The 22,998-nt window shown below is 33.9% G+C and overlaps 1 protein-coding gene, 1 long non-coding RNA gene and 1 pseudogene across 2 annotated transcripts; all 3 read left to right on the top strand.

The window, feature by feature from the left end:
• Window positions 1-22,998, top strand: part of LOC128163419 (polypeptide N-acetylgalactosaminyltransferase 5-like) — an 86,858-nt pseudogene that overhangs the window by 60,708 nt on the left and 3,152 nt on the right.
• Window positions 3,794-6,115, top strand: LOC128163421 (uncharacterized). The gene is made up of 2 exons (XM_052827038.1): window positions 3,794-3,904; window positions 4,233-6,115. Exon 2 carries the CDS (start codon window positions 4,240-4,242, stop codon window positions 5,902-5,904), a length of 1,665 nt encoding a protein of 554 aa, XP_052682998.1. The 5' UTR covers window positions 3,794-3,904; window positions 4,233-4,239; the 3' UTR covers window positions 5,905-6,115.
• Window positions 7,903-9,080, top strand: LOC128163435 (uncharacterized). Its single transcript, XR_008240793.1, has 3 exons — window positions 7,903-7,971; window positions 8,105-8,152; window positions 8,740-9,080. It is a non-coding gene; the product is annotated as an uncharacterized LOC128163435 (long non-coding RNA).

Consider the following 22,998-nt stretch of genomic DNA (forward strand, 5'->3'; position numbering starts at 1 on the left):
TCTATTCTGAAGCACAATCCATGATACATTCATTTATTATTGTTACTTAACAATTTTATAATCAGTTTGCATTATGTATTCTTCATTTCAAGTCTTATAGAATGACTGAAAACTAAACCTGTGTGATCTATAGGTCAATTTAATCTCATGTATTATCCTTCAAATTTACATGTTGATTTTTGAATAAGTATTGATTAAAACTGTATTCTTTTTTTCTCTCTTTCTAATTTTTTTTAAAAATAATTGTCTATATCTACATAATGATGTTTCAGTATTCTTTACTTTTCAGTATATTAATTAAGACTAGAATATTTGATATTTTTAGCTCTCAAGTCTTGTTGATGTTTCATAAAAGAATACAATATTAACTGAAAATGTATAATTAAATCTGCTTGTTTTCTTTTATATTGTCTTTTATGGTATATACCATATGTTTCAAGTATATACATGTATCTAATCAGATGCATCAATATAATTGTCAGAATTGAAAAAAATGCATTGACTGTATTATATGAATATAAAACCATCTATTTATTTTATTTTTCAATGGCAAAAAAGGGGGAGGGGTCATTTAGATGTTTATGTATGTATCAATTCTGGTGCACATCAAAAAAGGATAGAAATGCAATAAATATGTGCACACTTGTATAAACTTGTCAGAATTGCAAGTCTGTAAAGATTTTCTGTAATTCTTTTTTTTTTCATAATGTGGTATATACATATGTGTATTATATATAAAGATAAAACTGGTGGTGTATGACTGGGGAAGCGAGGGCTGGTAACCAGCCAAGTGTGCCTTAATAAATTCAACTTACAAATGATACTGGTGTTTTGTTTTTTTACAACCGATTTGAAATCTATAACAAAACAGAACTGTTACATATCTCTATATTCTGCATGTATATTACGTGAAAATAGGGCATCAAACAACCTATAACTAAGGGGGGGGGGGGCAAATTAAAACAAGATAGATGATTTGATGATGTCGAGATGGAGGTGTAACTAAATAGGGGGGTGAACACCTCAAAAGGTTAAGTGCGAGTCAGATAGTGTAAAAGGGGGAGATAGTTTGGTTTGGGGCAAGGATTGCTATAATGCCATTCCATGACTACCACTCTAGAACAAAGTCCATGAGTTTTGCACATCCTTCATTTATGCTCATTTTGACCGGGGGAGGGATGGGTACATGTATGACCAAATAAGGACAAAGGAAAAGAGAAAAAGTGTTGTTTCGACCTTGGCATTAGAAACAACTCGAGGTCACTGCACTCTTCATGTTAACACTGTAGATGAAGAATGAGTCGCACAAAAGGAAGAGAAAATATTCTTGGACAAGGATTTTGCATGAATTCATAAGACCTTGACCTCTGACCAAGTGACCTTGACCTCTGGCTATGGAAACTTCGAATCCTTTAGGTGATGTGAGTATTCTTTGACTGTTTGAGCAAAGTAGTAAAAAAATATGCTCCTGACTAAGATTTACTCAGCGATGTGATATGACTTTGGTTCAAGGGCATTGCACGTTTGTTACGAAGGAAAGCTGCAGATCTGTTTACTAGCTCTCTGGTTGAAAAAATTTGTATAGACAAATCAGTTTGTTTATCCGATTATTTTTCAACCAGAGAGCTACAGATCTACATCTATTACGAAGAGACACCCTGTTTGTGAAGTTTCAGCAATACGAAATGGCTATAGAGATACGAAACTTTACATCTTTATAAAAATGAGATTTCCATGTATTGCTTGTTTGATATTGTGATCATATTCCAAAAAATATGATTGTATTCATTTGTACAACATATTAAGCATTACGTTTTAAAAGGCATAATTAGTAGTAAATGTGGTCTACTTTCAACATCATATAAACTGGTATGCTTTTCTAATAGAACTATGCACATTATATAAATAGTGCCTGTTTGGGAGGGTAAATGTTGAAAGTGATGCCCCGAGAAAGCTATTGTCAACCAACGCGAAGCGGAGGTTGACAATGGTTTTCGAGGGGTGTCAATTTCAACAGTTACCCTCCCAAACACACACTATTTATTATTTTATTTTATTATTTTATTTTATTATTTTATTATCCTGAATGTCTTATTTTTAAAGAAAATTTTACTGCTTTTATCAGTTTATATAGAAATGAAGTGAATTCTACGGCGAACCGTACGCGCATAATTTACGCGCATGTAACAATTCGTTGTGTTACCCGTTCCCAAGTGTGTTGCTGAGGCTGAGGGTATTAGAACGGATTATCAACTGCGTCTAAACCAATCAGATTTCAGTATTTAACAGGGAAGTATAATAATAGTACATGTTTTACGCGGAAGAGATTTTCCAAGTTATGATGTAATCTTCCGTCCATCCATGAACCACGGGCAGGGAAAAGATTTCAAGTTTTTAAAAGACAAAACAAAAACAATAGACTCTCGTGTTGATACAAGAATAAAATATAAGAAATGGTCAATATCGTGTGCTAATATGATCAGTTTAATGTAGGTAACTTTAAATATATATATATATATATATATATATATATATACATAGACCTTAATTTAGGTAATTATTTTATAAATTACATAGTTTGACAAATTATACAATTATATGCATAGGTTTGTGTTCTGAATTTGTAAATGAAAAAGTTTTGAGAATTTTGGAATAAATCTATCAGTCTGTTTGTGCAATTTTGTCCAGGCTAAACCACTGTTTTAGAGAATTTTGGAATGTCAACAAGGTCAACTTTTTATATAAGAAAGCATTATCCAACCCATGTAATCTTAACAATCATTCAATAATGTGATATCTTAAACACATTCCACATCTTTTGGATGGTATGCATTGTCATTCTTGAATAAGAGACACTCCGATTTCAAATAGTAATGAAAATAATGAAAAATGATTATTTTATAAATTTCAAGAATTTTTTGATTTGATTTGAATTACTTTTGATAATTTTATCAATGAATATTTTTTGATATTTTATATCTTATAACATAGTTAAAACTATGAACATCTTAAAAACTTCATAATTTGTCTTGTATACTTGGAACAGCTTTCGAACAGTGAGCAGCTATTCCCCCATGTTCTCCAGAGCTCTTCCTGCATCTTCATTTTGTTTTCAAAAATCGGATTCCACCTCCATGTCAGTTGCTAATTATTTTAAGAACCTCCTTAATTAAATATGCTTATACAGCCTTCAGTAAGCTGGCAAAATATAAATGTTGGAAGTCATGGTTTATTTTTAATCTATATCAACCTGTATGGGATTTTTTTTTTATCCAAGATAGAACGATAACTTGTTTACAGAACTTTTATTTACTTTATTTATGTAGGTGTGTAATTTTTACATATAATTAATCGCCTTTATTTTTAAACCCATAGAATACTTAAGCGCAATTAGGCACGTGTACTCCTTTGTTCAGATACAAGTAGGTTAAATAAGTAAACAAATAAAAGAATTAGTAAAACATGGCAGCATGCACTTTTGTTACCCATTATGGTGTATTATCTAAAGAATGTAAGAAGTATTACATTACAAGGTGTCATTTAAAAAATGGGCCGCTGAATATTGTACGTGCCAGAAGATTTAATTCATACTAGAAACACAATGAGATTCATGCATAAAACGCTGCATTGGTTTATTTTGAATTCTATACTGTATACAATATCTGTCAAAACTCCTCCATGTAGTTCACTTAAAATTAAGTCATCGTATTAACTGTTTCGTAAGGAAAGGGGGGATGTGTGCAGAATTATAATACACGGGGAATAACTCTAATTGTTTTGAATTCTTGATGTCAGGTGACCACATTCCATACAAGCAAGCTCAGCCATGTTTAAGTTACGTGTAAACGTCTGCATGTTTGATGTCCAATTTGACGAATATTTAAATTGATTGACTATAAACAAGGTTTGTGCCGCTAATAATTGCCTATTTGTTAGACAAAAATTGAGATACCTACATGTAATGTTAGTTGTTTTAAATTAATATCTTTCAGATAAATACTTTCGTTTTAATTATCTGCATGAGTTGACCTTTAACAAATATTTTATGAATATATACTCATCAATTAATGCAAGTTTTATAAATATTCTATCTGGTTATTGTAAACCCTTGATTAAAGCAGGACTGCAACATATGGTTTTCATGTTGGCTCTTAATATATTAACAAATAATACTACATTTTCTACAAACAGTACATTTTAATTTTTCGCTTAATTTTTCATTAAATTTTTAGAAAAGCGATGGATCCTCGTTCTAGTGCCCAGGACGTGCACCGATGTGACCTTTGTGAGACCGCCATAGTACACAGCTACTGTGACTTTTGTCATTTCAACCTCTGCAAGCTTTGTATAGCTGATCACATCTCAGATGGATATGACAAACATAAAATAGTCCCTTTCCAGGAGCGAAGATCAACTCTGATTTACCCAAAATGTGGGACACATTCACACAAAAACTGTGACTTGCAGTGCAAGAATTGCAACGACATATTTGTTTGTTCTTCTTGTACTGCATCAGAAACACATAAAGGACATATTTTTGTAGAAGTTTCAGAAGTTTACACGACAAAGAAAAATGCTATTGCGGACGAAGCAAATAAATTAGAAAACCTTATTTCTCCTACATATGAAGAAATTGCACTCGACTTGGAAAATCAGCTTGCCAACCTGGATGGAGGATATGAGAAACTTACGACAGCAATGTCCAAACAAGGAGAGCAATGGCACAGAGAAATCGACATCGTTGTCAATAAAATGAAAACTGAAATCAGCAAGATTAAAGTAAAACACAGAAACTTATTACAAAAACACTTGGATGAAATTAAACAGACACAGGCTCTCATAAAACAATCATTACTAGCCATAGAAGAACTCAAGAAATCCACTAAAGTATCTCCTACCATTGAATACAGCTCAAAGATCAGAGAGTTCAGCAAGCTGCCACCCAAAGTGAAGGTTACACTGCCAACATTCATTCCAAAACCATTAGACCATAAAAAGTTGAATCACTTGTTTGGACAGATCACTCCTTTGTCTACTGCTACAGAAGAGAATGTCTTGTCATTAAACAAACCCAACACTTCAGTGAGAGAACTACTGGATGAACCGGAGCTTATTGCCACAATCCAAACAGGGTATAAAAAACTTTTAGGTGTTACCTATCTAAATGAAGATTGTGTTTGGACATGTGGATTAACAAAGGATATTAAATGCTTTAACATTAAAGGTGAATTGCTTCATACAGTTAGCAACAAATCAGAAGAACGGCCCAGGGATATAGCTGTAGACAGTGATGGGAATTTACTTTTCTGTGACGGGACATCAAGTACAGTGAATAAAGTAAAGAATGGACAGACAGAAGAGTTGATCAGATTACAGGGATGGAGTCCTTCTAAACTGTGTGTCACCTCTAATGGTGATCTCCTGGTTACCATGTTCAGTGATGATAAAACTCAATCCAAAGTTGTCCGTTACTCGGGATCTACAGAGAAACAAACAATTCAGTTTGATGATAAAGGTAAACCTCTGTACTCAGGGAATGCTCACATTAAATACATCATTGAAAACAGAAACCATGACATCTGTGTAGCTGACAGTTGGGCTGGTGCAGTTGTGGTGGTTAATCAGAACGGGAAACTCAGATGGAGATACATCGGTCATCCCTCAGTTACCAAAAAGAAACCATTTAAACCACTTGGTATCACAACAGACAGTCAGAGTCGTATCCTGACAGCAGATCGTGACAACCATTGTATTCACATTCTGAATCAGGATGGACAGTTTCTCCGCTACATTGATAACCGTGATCTGGAGTATCCGTGGGGTTTATGTGTGGACAATAATGACAATCTGTTTGTATCAGAAGTTCTTAACGGCATTGTAAAGAAAATAAAATTTCTCAGATAGACACCAAACTGGGTGATATAAATTAAGCAATACTCTCTCCATGAATTTGGTGATTTGTTGTAAGTAAAGTAAACTTTGTTCATATCAGGGGTGCAGAACACGTGTATTTCACACTATGTATTAATAAATATTTACATTCAGTGTATATTATTAACATTGCATTGAAAATCTGCAATGTTTAATTTCATGTGAATACACTTAGCCTATACATGCGTCAGAGCTCAAATAAAAACGTCATCACGCTTTTTGAGTTATTGTACGACTAATGAGCATAAATAAAAACGTCTTCACGCAAGTTGAGTTATTGTACGACTAAAGGAAACGTTCACACTTACATAACCAATTTGATATTTACTAATGATATATGATATACTTTTGTAATAGTATAATGCACACAGTACGGTACATGAAAACTTAAGATTACAAGAAATCATGTATAGCAACCAGATTGATTAATTGTCTTTGTTTGTACTTAACATGGTGGTGGCAAATGGTTCATCAAAATGAGGCATTTTATCCACAGGGGTCAAGCCCGTTTTAACATTAATTTCCATGTAACCATAAAATTCTCTTATTTATCATATGGTAACATTGAAATTTATGGTTTTTTTTGTTAGTTTTGTTTTTCATTTAAAATAATGTTAAAACGGGCTCGGTCCCTGTGATTTCGTCAGCAAACTTTTGAGGGAAAGTGTCGGGGGGAGGGGGGGGGGGGGGCTACACAGAGGTGATTGTCTTATAGACAACATGAAGAATTATGTTTAACTAATATTGAATCTGTGTTAGGATTCAATCATTGTTTACAGTGATATTGGATCTATTAGGATCCAGTAATTGTTTACAGTGATCTTGGATTTGTGTTAGGATTCAATAATTGTTTACAGTGATCTTGGATCTGTGTTAGGATTCAATCATTGTTTACATTGATCTTGGATCTGTGTTGGATCCAATAATTGTTTACAGTGATATTGGATCTGTGTTAGGATCGAATAATTGTTTACAGTGATATTGAATCTGTATTAGGATCCAATAATTGATTACAGTATCTCATACATTGATTATGTGACACAGTATTCTACAAATTTCACTTCAAGAGAAAGTGATATACTAGTACATTGTATTTTCATTTGTAGTTGAAAGGGGGAAAAGGAATGAGGGGGGGGGGGGTGACGAGGCCTATGTCTATTTTTTAATACTATGTTTGATTTCTCCTCTCCCCCCCCCCCCCCCCCCCCCCATCTAGATCAATGCACTTTTTATTTTTATGTCAGTGGACATTCCTCCTCAGCAGATTTAAAGAAACATGCAGTTTTGTAACGTTAAATATCACAAGACTCTGAAAATTATAACATTATTAAACAGCAGTTTCTCTAGCAGTTTAGCTATGTCTTATCAGAGACATAAATAATTCATTGTGTTATATATGTTATGTAATTTATATTTCTGGTCTTATTTATTAACTAACGATAAAAGCATAACAAAAGCATAACATTTACAGCAATATTATATTATAGCTTTTTGGCGATAAAAAGAGATTCTGTCATGGAAATATAAGGAACTAAATCAATAAAACTCTTCAGGTATTTCACCTTATTGAATAACAGTTTAATTGAGGTAGAAAACTTGTCAAAGAGCCCTCTCTCTCTCTCTCTCTCTCTCTCTCTCTCTCTCTCTCTCTCTCTCTCTCTCTCTCTCTCTGTGAGTTTGTTTCCTGTTGAGAAAAATATAGAGAGAGGCATAAAAAACTATTCAGTTAATTTTTTACTTCTCCAATCCGGAATTATACCGTATCGCTTACGGTTTAAATTTGATGAATGATGTACTAAAATTACGTTCCATTAAAAAGAGTAAATTTGTTTGCCTGACCACAGGGGCTCGTCACGAAGTTTTTTCAACCTTTTATATATACCACCTCTATACTATAAAATACACGTGTATTTTATAGTATAGAGGTGGTATATATAAAAGGTTGAAAAAACTTCGTGACGAGCCCCTGTGGCCTGACCAAGGCCGGTTAGCCGTTAGATACAGCCCAAATGTAGATAACTAAGGAGTGAATACTGACAGGTATGCATTTTACAAACCAGTTAATGATGCTTAATCTAAACTTTAAATAATAAAGTTCTAACCATTGTTTTCTTCGTCAACATTACGAAACGTGTTTAGACCGAATTTCCTCTAAATAACATATTCGTTACAGGGTACAAAGTTACTTTGGAGTAAAGAAAAATTGTTCGCAGACTAGAAGGTAATATTTTTAAAGATTTAGTTCCAAACTTATTTTCCTGGCAAGATAAAAAGACGCTTCTCTCTAGTGGAATTTACACTGTCTCATCACTCTCAAGATCAAGTTGAGGTACAATATCTGGTGCAAAAAATTTGAAATTAGCGAAAAAAAATGGTAAATCTGCAAATGAATACATGTACATGAAATGGAACAACTTATGATTAACAACTTTTTTTGTAACCGTTCTATTACACAGATTGTTCCCTCAGTATATCCAAAACTTCTTGAGGGTCAATCTTGCAAACTAAATGCTTACAGAAAAACTTGCTAACCAAAAGTTGTTGCATGTAAAAAATTACCTAATCCAAAAAGAATTGTTTTTTGCACTTTAAATTTATATCCGATTTGGGCTTTTATTTGTAAAATTGTTTTTATTGACATATGTCTGTGTTGTTCAAAATTTTACATTATCGTTAAATTAAATATCAAATTTTTATTTCTAAATACTAACTTTACCAAAAGCTTGACTACCCGGTAATTAAATTTATTAACCTCGATCATTTCTTTTTTCTTATAGAATTTTTTTAACATGTCTTTTAATTTTGCAGATAGTGACTGTGATATTTTGAAAATGGAATTAACATTGAGAACCTTACCTCGTGTTTTACACAAACCACAGACTGTGAATTGCCCCAGAATCAGCCTGTGTCACACACGCCTCTTTCAAAATTGTGTGAGCAAAAAGTCATCAATGCCAGCTAAATGGAGCACAAAGACAGTTATTGTAGCTGAGAGGACTCTGTTTCAAATGTTGCCTGTTGTTTACTGGCAGACAAACAGACATATGGCAGGGCACAGTAAATTCTCTAACATCAAACATCGGAAAGAGGCGCAGGACAGTAAAAAGTCAGCACTGATGGGACAGTATGTCAAGCTAGCACAGTCAGCTGTAAAAGTAAGTAAAGAGAGCTTCCTGGATTGTATCGTATATTGAAACTTCACATACCACTTTCAATTTTAATGAGTTTATTCATTGATTTCTTGTCAATAAATAAACTAGTTTACAAGACCGAGACCTGAGCCTTGAAAGTAATCAAAATAAATACAAAAATATTTCATTACTTCTTTGGCTAAAAGTATTTGTTTCATGAAAAACTTAAAATCTTAATTTTTTGACTATGTGAGCTAAAGTTGGTTAACTGTATTATATTTACATCTACCAAGTACATGTATGATACATATAAGCTTTATAGAAACTGACAAGATTGAAATCTACACGCCTCATTTTTTGATTGGTTGAAACCTTCATCAACCTTCAGCAACCTAAGAAAAATTTGATTCATGTAGGTTATGTATTTTTTTTCCAATGTCACCATCTTTGCATGAATCATTACTCAAGAAGGCATTTTATTGTTTAAATAGTTACTTATAATTTTAATTATTTGACTATGTGAGCTAAAGTTGGTTAACTGTATTATATTTACATCTACCAAGTACATGTATGATTCATATAAGCTTTATAGAAACTGACAAGACTGAAATCTACACGCCTCATTTTTTGATTGGTTGAAACCTTCATCAACCTTCAGCAACCTAAGAAAAATTTGATTCATGTAGGTTATGTATTTTTTTTCCAATGTCACCATCTTTGCATGAATCATTACTCAAGAAGGCATTTTATTGTTTAAATAGTTACTTATAATTTTAATTATTTGACTATGTGAGCTAAAGTTGGTTAACTGTATTATATTTACATCTACCAAGTACATGTATGATTCATATAAGCTTGATAGAAACTGACAAGATTGAAATCTACACGCCTCATTTTTTGATTGGTTGAAACCTTCATCAACCTTCAGCAACCTAAGAAAAATTTGATTCATGTAGGTTATGTATTTTTTTTCCAATGTCACCATCTTTGCATGAATCAATAATCAGGAAGGCATTTTATTGTTTAAATAGTTACATTGGTATTATTTCTATTTCAGTGGGTGGGTCTACTGATCCCAAACTTAACCCCAAGCTGGCCCAGGTTATAGAGAGTGCAAAGAAGAGCAGTCTGGGTGTTGAAACCATAAAAAAAACTTCGTGAAAGAATGGTATGAAGAACTTTGATTGAGATTTGCTGGATTTTGCTACATTCAAATTGATATACAGATTGAAAGATCATGTACATATATATTATTACCAGTAAATAATTTATACCAAGTTCAAGTTCAGTTTATTCGCTCAAACCAAATAATTTGGTACAAGAGGAACATATATATAATACACACAAATACAAATCGTCAGAGGTACATACGAACAGGTACATTTTCATACAGGGAAAAAATATAAATAAAAAAGGACAGACTATACAATCACTACTTATGTAAGATTTTGATATAAAGGATCATAATAGGAAAACAACTAAGAGGAGCAGACAGCATCAAAAATAATTGAAATAAATACACATAATTTTCTTAGCTATTTACAATTGCAATTAGTCATGAGTTCAGAAAACTTAAAAAAATTTGGTCTTTTCCAATATTTTGTGTTTAGGTATTTTTTCCTTATTTCTTCTAGTGCCGAGCATTCTAAAATATAATGGAATTCATCACCAATGAGACCTTTATTACACAAAAGACATAACCTCTCATTCAAAGGAATGTTATACCATCTGCCTGTCTCTACAGGGAAATGATGGTTTGATGTACGAAATTTAATGAATTTTTTTCTTAGTTTTACAGGTAAAATATCAAGATACTTCTCAAAGCCAAAATATGGTTTTAGAATTTTATACACATGACCTCTGGAAGAACAATTTATATCATTGGACCATATTTGCATAAATTGGTCTTTTAATCTTTGGTTTACAGTAGCAGATAACCATTTTATATTGACAAAATTATGGTTCTACCAGACATATTGTAGCCCGCACATGTTCAAAATTCTTTGAATACAATCAATCCATGGGCTTTTACAATCGCCATTAAAATGTTGTGAAAATAAATATCTGTACACTGTATATACAATTTTGTTCTCAGGGCTTATTAGCATTTTTCCCCAATATGTAATTATTCTTGTATAAACATTAATATACAACGGGTAGCGCCCTGTTTCTCCATATATCATATAATTCGGTGTTGTGCTTCTCAAATTAAGTACTAGTTTCAAAAATTTCAGATGTACACGTTCAATAATATCTAGATTTTCAAAGCCCCAAATTTCGCAGCCGTACAATAAAACTAGTAAAACAACCTTATCAAACAAATCAAATTGACAATTTACTGGTAAATTAAAATTTCTAATTTTTCTTATAACACCATACATAGCCTTTTGAGCCTGTTCACACAAATGCTTTTTTGCTTTAATAAATGAACCAGTTCTTGACAGAACGATACCCAGGTATTTGAATTCTTTAACATTTTCAATGACTTCTCCTTTATAATAAAAAAGCTTTTTCGATGTTGGACCTTTGGAGAAAACCATTATTTTTGTTTTATTAACATTGACATTAAGTTTCCATTGAGTACAATATCTATAAAATTCGTTGAGGGCATTTTGAAGGTCTTCTGTCGATTCCGCCATTATGACAGTATCGTCAGCGTATAATAAAATAAGTAGTTTCAAATGTAATGATAACTTGTTTTCGATTTCATTACTAATGCTTTGTAAACCAACAATATTATTTTCAAAAAGAAAGTTTTCTAAATCATTAATGTACAAAGAAAATAAGAAAGGGGAAAGGTTTTCTCCTTGTCTAACACCTACATTACATGCAAAAAAATTAGAGGCAATACCATTTAATTTTACTAATGACTTTATACCCATGTACATGTCTTTAATATATCTAAAACATTTCCCGTTAATTCCATTCAAAATAAGTTTACTCCACAGGCCGGTCCTCCATACAGTATCAAACGCCATTTCATGAATTAAAGGTTTAATTCATGACCTACAAAATAAATAGGTATTTTACAATTTTACACCCTTGATGACGTAAAACATATATTATATAATTATATACATGTTCAGTACATGTATATGATTGATAGGAGATGAACCAATCTAGTTAAAATTAGATCTTTGATCCGTGCTTTTAATGGATCGCTAAACAACTACTTTGTCATGTTTGTGATCCAATTGTGATCATCAAGATCCAATTTTGATTAGACTGGATATGAACAAGTCTCCCCTTCTCAACATTATCAAAGTAAATTATTATGATTTGAATAGACCATGTTAGCTACTTTTGAACTTTATTTTATTTGAAAGAAAAATAAAGAATACAGAGATATCATGATAGAAGTTTGTGGACCAGCCAACTCCATTTTCTTGGTTATGGTAGACGCAACGAACCAAGTGAGTGCTCGGACAGAGGTGAAAGCAGCAATGAGGAAACATCCGTAAGTTTGTGTGTTGTTCAGGTAGAAATGGAAACATTATCTATATTATAGTTTGTTTGAGTTGTTAAGAGCAGCTATGTAGAAATTTTTGTGCAATTCTGAATTATTTTAAGTCAAAGCAGATGACTAGTTCATATCTCTACATAATGAGGAATTCTAACGTAGACAATCTTCGCTAGCCAAGGGTTTTCGGTCCACTCTGCTCCCCATTAATCCTTGGCAGATCTCATTACGAAATCTTGATGACAAGCTCCGCTTTATGATTGGCTGTAGCCGTGAGTAGCTGATCCAATCGCAGCATTTACAACAGGCACACGTATGATCTTTGGTAAAACATTCGGTGCTTTTAACAAGTTGAGACACAAGTGCTTGAGTACAGTGCATCCCAAACGATGGTCTAATCAGATTGCTTTAAAAAACGATACAATTTACTGCATGGGATCAGGGATAGACATTAACTTTTAAATTCACTTGCCCTTTGGGCAAGTGAACTCAAATTTTGACATGCCCGAATCTTAAACTTGGTTGCCCGAATTCAGTTAGAAGAAAAACACACTGTAAATCAATTTTATTGATATAAACAAGTAGTAATATGCCAATAATGTCATTTGTTTCCTCCCAAAGTATTTAAAAAGAGAAGACTGCGATGCCATGACGTTTAATAAAACCGAACTATCTCCGTTTCCATCAACACAGGTGGCAGGGGATAATTTCGAAGGAAAGACCCGGTCAAAATTTTGAAATAAAGGGAGAACCTGGGGTTTGGCTGGTTATTTGAGGGGTATAAATTGGTAGAATATTTATTGCATTCATTTTGTGGATAGAGGAGCTCATGTCAATTTCATTGATATATGACACTTTAATACTGGTAGCACTTTTCATCAGATATGGAATGAAAATGCGAAACTGTGGCCAAAATTTTCACTTTCGGTTTTGTGTTTGAAAAGTAGGGTGGGTTCAGAACACGTAATGTCACTCGAAAAGAAGGTGATTGACCCCCCCATCAATTGGTGATTATTTGCATGGGTATACATTAAGCTACCAATCCTATGGTAGTTTATGGCAGTTGCTCTGGACTGGAGCGTGGTTCTGGACCCGTGAAAATGTGAAAAAGGGCAATTTTTCAGAAAATTTTGAGACCGTCCCTGGCTATTCTTTATAGTGCTATATATGTAAGTTGTACTTGTTTTATTCTGAAATGTTTCAAAATTCTCAAGAGTCGGGACCATGTGTCCCTTGCATGCAGTCCAATTTTAGCAAATTTAAAAATCCACTGAAAAATTAAATCTCATATATGAGCGCTATCTGCCTCACATTTCCTCGACCAAAAAAACTATCCCCTGCCACCACACGTGTTTGTGAAATAATTAATTTAAGTCGTATGACAAATGCATTCAGAGTATCGTGACATGCACATGGTTTAGCTCTTTATCGTGACAGCGCATACCGTAATACGAAAAAGAACTGTCATCGAGCACATGGATATATATTCGCGCGATTTGTAAATCAATGTAACAAGAATGTCATATGGAACGACTTGCCTAAGTTAAACGCTAAGGTAGCAAGGGACAGTTTCGAATAAAGTACCCATCAATATTTTTGTAAAATTGAGAGTTGCTGTACTTGAAGGCTTATGAGTGTTGCTAAAATTCTAGTCTCGTTCAACCAGACGCTCGGCTGTCTCCGTAAATCTCCGACGAGCAGAGAGTCTGGTAAAGCGTCACGTTGATAACCGCTACCGATAGGGGGCGCTGAATTATTTTCATTTTGATTCATTGTCAATGTGTGCCGGTTAACAGTTAAAGATTTGTGTGATATAGAGTACTTTATTTTCTTGCCGTGAACATTATGGAACTTACGTCAATTTAGTCTTATATACTATAGTTTCGCTTTCCATAAACTCATTAAACATGACTGAACTTAAGTTCGACGAAGCGGTGAATGTTTGTTTATAACCTTGACAGCTATGACATAGATTAACTATTGGTTTTACCCTATCCCGTAAGGTAAGACTGCAAATAAATCCTTTCCATTTATAACCGTTTTTAAACTTTCCAGTCGTAGATCTTTCAGTTTAAACGGCAAAATCGTTTGCTTCTGTCATTGTTTACATGTTATAGGAGGTGTGTTTCTTTCAACCAATCAAATTCAATACCAGGATTTTGGTAAGCCTCGTTTTGACGTTACAAACATTAACGTGACGCTTTACCAGACTCTCTGCTCGTCGGAGTTTTACGGAGACAGCCGAGCGTCTGGTTGAACGAGACTACTAAAATTCATGAAATGATTTTTAATGATTATCATTAGTTAGAGGGGTGTCTGTTGTTGAAATTGATATGCAATATGTAGGCCCCTTATGTTAGGTACATGAGAATCAGAAGTAAAATGCGAAACCTGCGGCTATGACTGTTGTGCTGACTTTACACAGTGAAATTGCAAGTTACAGACGGGAGGTAAAATAACACGAAAAGTAGGTGGATGGGACATTGTAAACTATACACTGGTAAGTTTCTGACATGTGATAGTGCAACATGCACCTGGTACGGAAGGTCAACCCTCTGCAGGGAATTAGCTGGGGGAGGTCTAAAAAGCTGAAAAATGATGAAAAATTAGCAAAATATGAAAGGGTCAAAATCTCATAAAAACCAGTATGTAGATAATTTTACAGGTTTTGACTAGTAATTTTCTTCAGAAATTGGTGATTGGCCTTATAAAGAGTGAATTAAAAGGTATTTGTGCTGAATGGGAACTGAGGAAATTCTAGTTACAGAGTTCCGAAGACATGCATCCCTTGGCTACAATGAATTGTATAAAAAAAAACTGTCCCCTGCCACCTAAGGTAACAGAAGACTGAAGAGTTCCAATTCGGATAGGATGTTGATTTTATGATAAAAATTATTTGTAACCAAAACAAAAGACGTACTTCTAATCAGAAATTTTACTTGCCCGATTGGACAAGTCTACCCAGACTTTCACTTGCCCAAATAGAGATTTTACTTTCCCCGGGCAATCAGGCAACCGTTAATGTCGATCCCTGGGGATTGAACAGAGATTTACAAACTTGCCAAGGCTAGCATGATAGTATGGGAAGTAAACATGGCGAAAGTAGCCTCGGAAGTTACGTATCCTGTTAGTGTATGAGTTCCTGCTTATATGGCTATTGCTTTTAGATGTTCAATGAGCTGTATTTTATTTAATTTCTTTTGTCCGCAATATTCACAAAGACGATACCTGATTTTATGGCATGGATCCTTTCATATATCAGCGACTTTCTCACTACCGGTACAGGTTCCTACAAACACTACAAATAAAATATTCCTTGCTTTCCCTTGGTTATATCTTCATTCCTATTTAGTAGCATCATTAAATACGTTCCAAAACTCGCTAGTCAACATTTTTTAAGTTGTGTTTATGCCGTGTATAACCCATTGTTTCATTTGAATAAAATGTAAATTACATATGCAAGGGGCGCAACTCAAGTTGCTCGCTAGATAAAGTCACCATACCACCGAGTTTTTGTGATGAGATCTGCTAAAGGTATATGGGGAGTGGAGTGGACCGAAAACCCTTGGCTAGCAAAGATGACCATATACAATTTAATATTAGCATACAAAATAATTTAAACCACCACCATTAGCAAGGTAGCATTTCTATATGAATAACTAACTTCTAAAGTTAGGTATCAAAATACACTAATAGTGTTGTGTATTTTAATAATCATCTCATGTCCATATTTACCACTGTGAGATCAGTGTAATCCCTTTGATTATAATTCGGCTTTGATTTCATGCTATGATTTTAATACAGAGTGAAAGTCAGCAACTCCCCTTCCAGTTTGCACTTATTCAAGCAGCAGGGAATTTTGTACGTGACCCCTGACCCCGAACGCCCCAACCTTGACCTTTAGGGGATTGCCATAGAATGTGAGACTGAGGACGTAACCAAGGAAACAAATGAAGAAGGTCAAGAAGTGATCAAGGTTAGTCCTGGGTTCTTGTTAGCTAAGCCAAAAAAATTGTTTTGTTTCTTAGGCACCGTTGCTTCAGACCAAATTCTGTTGCAATGATTAATTTTACTGATAATTGGAAAGAAAAGAAAACTCAATTTTAGGCTTAAATATTAATTTATTTCCCTTTGCAATTCTTGCGTTAGAAAAGTAAACCTGCCTAATTCATTAGATTTTAAACATTTTGTTCGAGATCCAATACATTAATTTTGTTTGTCTGGCCTAACCTAAACCGCCTCCCCACTCCTATTTTCAGAGAGGTATTTTTTAATAGAAAAATTAGATAGGAATAAATCAACTGAGCTTCCATGAATATCAATGATTTTGTAATATAGATATATAAAGTAAGATATTGACATTTAAGGGAAAAATGGCGAAATGAATAATCGGTTCTCTTTACTATTTAAGATTATAAATCTCTTCTTTCCCATTTTTAATTTGGGGGGAAGGGGGGGGTGGTGGGTTAAAAAACTTAAAGTACACATCTTATACAACTTACATTATTATTATAAATGCAGATTTACTTCAAAGGAGGCATGTAGTCAACAAATTAACCATCACATCTACATTTTATTTTAAAAAATGATTTGTTTAGCTATTAACTATTATTTAGTAAAGAAAATTTCATTTATTTTCACTTTAAAATTTTAATGTTTCCCATATATCTTTATATAGAGCTCTTTTTTAAAAGGAGATTTATATAGTCTTCAAGGTCTTACGGAAGGAAATAGCCAATCAAACTGAACTTAGGAACTTAGTCAATTGTAGTTCCATATATAGAGAGAATTTCCTTTCTTTCTTCCTTTTTTGGCACCTTATTTTAGGCCAATAGTATTGATTTTGGACTAGGTGGCTAGGAGAATTATTACTTTAGTGGAATTGTCACACAAATTTTAATGGAACTATTTTTTTTAGATGCGCATGATGCAACGTACTTCCTGGATGGTGCTGAGCCTGTTTGTCAACATGTGTAACCCACATGTACTTGGGGGTAGGTATGTTTACTTTCAATTATCTGTCTTAGAAGCCGCATAAGGCGTTATTTTTCTGATCTAAATTTTTTTTTGAAGCATTTAACTATAATTTCTCTTTCATGAATTATATGCTGCGAGTATAGTTAATTAATTTAAAACTAAATTAAAGATATATAGTAACATATAGTGAAATTAATTCCTTGTGTGAGACCTTAAGAGAAACATTTAAACTGCATTTTTTCTAATTTCAGGAGTTGTCTCCCTTGTTAAAGATCAACAATCACGGATAAACAATGTGGGATGTTGTCTTGTCACCAACGGTGGAATTTGACGCCTGTATACCCGTATTTCTACCAATCGTCTCAGTCCTCTTTGTTGTGTACATCAGACAGGTAAGAAAATCAAGATAATTGTTTGCAAATATTTCAATAAGATAAACAATGAGAAAAATAACATATTTACATGAGCTGAGCACCTCATAAAAGGACATGTCCAGGTTACACACTCTGATCATTCACACATTACCATACATTCAGTGCACATTATTAAAACATAGCAATCATTAAATGTAATACAAAATTCACATGACAGGTATAATATAACAAACATTTCATACATGGGCTAACTACACCCCCCCCCCCCCCCACCTACCCATGATAACACCCACCCCCTTCACACTTAGGTACTTCCTGTATAACTTTGGATCTGTTAGTGACTTACTATAAGTGTCTTTAGACTTTTTCTTGAAGAGCTGATGTCTTTTAGATCATTCTGTTTTATATATTAGTAGTTTTTGTTTCATTTTAAAGTAATTTTGCCTATTTTGCTGTTGTTTTAGATGATGGACCACTCTACTACCTTTTACAACAGGTGCCCCTACAGATTCACAAAGTTCCAATGTTGAATTTCCATGACCTCGATTGAGTGAGTGCACAACTTTATGTATTCTACTTTCAAAATTTCTACTACTTGTAATACATTTTGGAATGATTTTAAATGTGCCCTATTCACAGATTCAGATTTTTGTGTAGAAGTGTGATATTTAATTCTATCAAGATTATTAGGTCCCAAAGTCAGATTTATACAGTCTTTTAACAACCACATGTCTTCTTCTGTCATGCTTAATTCAAAAACACAAGGCAACACTGAAGAGTTCCACTTGTTGTTTTTCAGTCTGCGACAGGAGAAGGAATGGAGGTGACAGGACTTTCCGCCCTGTCCTTGGTAGCAGCTGATGATGGAAAGGACAGAGTTGACATGGCTCATTTCATCAAAGGTAATTAAGTCACTGGAGAAGTGTTTGAAGCAGTTTTCGTACTCGGTCCTGCATCTAAGCTTCAGGTCGAGGGCAAATCTTCTCTGCATGGATTCTCTCATAGCTTTTGTTCTTCCAGGAAACATGTGGCTGCTGAAAAGAGCCTTTGCAGTCTGTTTTCTTTGAGAGTCAAAGAAGTGGCGCAGGTCTTTGAGGTTTTCAATCATATGCCCTTGCTTTTCAGATGCACCGAAAGCAGCGGCACTATCTCCATCACTGGTGAAATGGGAAATGACGAGTGGACGGTCATCACTTTGCAGCTCACTGATGCATTCCGCAGCCAATCTCTTTTTGTCTCCAATGGTGGTCTCTGGAGGAATGGTTGCAGTGCAGTCTTCATGTCCTGGGCAGGTAACTTCCTTTCCCTTGGCTCTAAGATGGGTGCCTTTCTTGCACAGTTTATTGCCACCAAACACTGCCATAACATTCTTCTTCTTGGTAACATTTTCACTTAAGGTGTATGTCACTTGTGTGGCAGCTTGAAATTGTGTTTTTCCGATCGCACTAAAGGTGGCATTGTTATACCGGGCATCTCTTTCCGCCCTTATAGGTGTATTGGCAAGTCCACATTTCTCATTAAGCTCTTGAATGCCCTGCCTTATTTTCTTCATGCTGTTTTTGTTCACATTAGTGATGATTTTGCGTACTTTGTTGCAGGTCTGATGAATGTTGGTGGCTGATGCTGGTTTGATGTTTGCGCCAAGAAGCATACCACCGTACCCTCTGTGGTAAGGCTGGTACCCAAGTGACCGACAGCCATGGCAACATTAAGCTGTGTGGCTCTCCGTCCCCTTCCTGATCAACTGACTTCCTCGTACAGCTTTTCACGGTGACTAGTGTAATGGCACTTCTTACATCGAATGGAAAAGATCCATGCCAGGCCTCTCTTTTCCTCCCCATGCTTGTTCCAGTCCAGTGAACCAGCACAGTCCGGGAATTTCTGTAAGTGCTCTTTAAATGCACGGTTCCATATGTAACAGACCTGAGTGCTTGCTATTGCACAAGTATATATACCCAATCCTGCATGATAATAACCCGTGAATTTAATTCTACCAAATTACGAATTTCTCGTAAATATTGCCCCTTTCGTTAAAACACAAGAATTACCTGTGTTTGGACTCGTATTTAAATTATTATCGAGGGTAATTAAGTATAAGACTTATTTAAAGTTTACATAAATTTATTCAACAAAGAAATTACAAGACGTATAACTTATCAACAATAACAAGTACACCTACAATTAACTCACTGACAATCGGGAATTACCCAAATCGAACAGTGATACTACAGCACAACCTTCGTGTATACGTTAATTCAATAAAGGGGGGTGCACTAAACGAGAATGACCCAATTAGTGTACAAATAAATATTACCAAAATCGAGAAAAAATCTAGAATTACCAGATTATATCTCACTTAACTGTTAACGCATAACTTTGCCAATTATTTTCAACAATAAATCTGAATATACATATAAATCATTCCTATTGTAACAATATTATAAAATATGGATAATTCAATTATTTAGACGGTACATTATTGAAGACTCTTCTGGCACTATTGTTTCCAGTCTCTGTCTTTGTCTTAGAATTAAAATTAACAACTTTTTGCCAATTAATTCTAATGTTTAAGTCAACTTCCTTTTTCCTAGCTAATTAATGTCTATTTATTAGAGCTGAATTTTTTAAAAGCACATACACATAAACTCTAACAATTCAGGTTTCATTTCATTCCAAGCTCTTTTCACAGCATCTCACTAATCAAATTTTACTTAGTTTTGAAAACATGTACTATAGATGAATTTTAACAGAAATTTACTCCAGATTTCAGCAATCTGTTAAGAATTTTTTTAATCCTTTCCAGTCAAAAGTAGATTTTCATACACTAGCATATAGGAAATAGATACCTACTAGACATTTACTGCAAATTTCAATAAATTTCATGAACTTTTAGTTGTCTTAAAGGTCTTACGCAAGGAAATAGCCAATCAAACGGAACTTAGTCAATTGTAGTTCCATATATATAGAGACAATTTCTTTTCTTTTTTCCCTTTTTTGACACCTTATTTTAGGCATATAGTATTGATTTTAGACCCAGTGGCTACGAGAATTATTACTTGAGTGGAATTGTCACACAAATTTCAATGGAACTATTTTTTTCAACTTCCTGGATGGTGCTGAGCCTGTTTGTCAACATGTGGAACCCCCGTGTACTTGGGGGTAGGTATGTTTACTCTCAATTATCTCTCTTAGAAACCATAAGGCGTTATTTTTCTGATCTAAAATTTTTCTTGAAGCATTTAACTATAATTTCTCTTTCATGAATTATATGCTGAGAGTATAGTTAAATAATTAACTGAATTAAAGCTTTATAGTAACATAGAGTGAAATTAACTCCTTGTGTGAGACCTTAAGAGAAACATGTAACTTTTGTTTATACTGCATTTTTTCTAATTTCAGGAGTTGTCTCCCTTGTTAAAGATCAACAATGGCGCATAAACAATGTGGGATGCTGTCTCGCACCAACGGTGAAATTTGACACCTGTATACCTGTATTTCTACCAATCGTCTCAGTCCTCTTTGTTGTGTACATCAGACAGGTAAGAAATTAAGTTAATGGAGGAAAGGAATAATGTACCTTAAAATACATTACAAACAGTGCAACTGTTTAAATCAACTTACTTATCACTCAATTTTTCAATAATCTTTTTAGATTTAAAGATTATTGATTTTGTTGATTGAATTAGTTTTACTGTATTAATTAGAATCCAAATTAGAAGTGCATGCATTCTGTATCGTCTCTTCCGATACTTTTTCATCTGCTTGCTAGAAAAATATCATCACAGTGACATTATTCTGCTAGTAAAGAATTTCTTTTCCAATACATGCAACAAAAATATTGAAAAAAAAATATGTGTTTATAAGATTTTTAAACATAATCAAATATTATAGAATTTTTATGTTGTAACAAATTTTTGTCTTCCAATATTCTTGTTTTGTTTAATGAATTTAAGACACTTAAAAGCCTAGAATCTTTAACTTTCATGTATGTTTCAACAAAGACCTGAATAAAAGTAAATGATAAGCAAAATTTATATACTGAACTTTGAAACATCATGTTATATTTCAATCCTATGTTATTATTAAACTAATGATATCACAGGTCGCCCACGATGGCTGGAGGTCTTTTCTCCATCAGTAGAGGATATTTTATGGAACTTGGAACCTACGACCCTGAAATGGATATCTGGGGAGGAGAAAACTTAGAACTGTCATTTAGAGTAAGTTGGATCCTGGTCATGGCACCAAATTTCTTTTTCTTGTCCATTCTGATATATTGAAAGTACATTTACAGTTTGTGATATAATTTAAATTCATGTTTGATGAATCATAACTTTTTTCAAAACTCATTTTCTGTGGTACTGTTCTATAACTGGTTACTATGAATTATTATGATATCATGACAGTTTGGTATGATTTTAATTTTCATTTTGAAGGTCTGGATGTGTGGTGGTACCTTAGAAATCATTCCATGCTCTCATGTTGGTCACATCTTCAGAAAGAGAAGTCCGTACAAGTGGAGGACTGGTGTCAGCGTTGTCAAGAAAAACTCAACCCGATTAGCCGAAGTTTGGATGGACGAACACAAGAATTATTATTATGAAAGATTCAACTATGATCTGGTATGGAATTTTGAAATTTTCTTTTGATTTTTAGTTTCCTGAATGTGAAACTGAAGGAGAATGATTATCTGTCTGTCTGTTTGTCAGTTACTGTGGAATCATTTAAATTCCTGGGGGCCAATTTTCGTGGATTGTTGGTTTTTTGCTTATTCATGGGGATGTAATTTCGTGGATGTGTCGGTTTTCAGTTTCAGTAACAAAGATAACTATTTCTAAATTTGCTTTCATTGAGGTTGTAAATTTGTGGGGGAGGGCTACCCACGAATACCACGATAATTGAGCCACCACGAATTTTAATGATTCCACAGTAGTCTGGCCCGGCCCTCTTGGTTTTCAGCTTATTTTTTGTACATGGTTTTAAGAAATGATTCAGAAATAAAAATGGGGACAACTTGTAGATTACATGTTTTGGTTGTGCAATACTTACAAAATGTTTAAGTATTAAGTTTTTATTAAGACATTTTTATTTCACTTCGATTTATAATATGATGTTTTGTTTCTAC

Source organism: Crassostrea angulata, chromosome 9 (assembly GCF_025612915.1).
Source record: "Crassostrea angulata isolate pt1a10 chromosome 9, ASM2561291v2, whole genome shotgun sequence".
In the NCBI taxonomy this organism is placed as follows: Eukaryota; Metazoa; Mollusca; class Bivalvia; order Ostreida; family Ostreidae; genus Magallana; species Magallana angulata.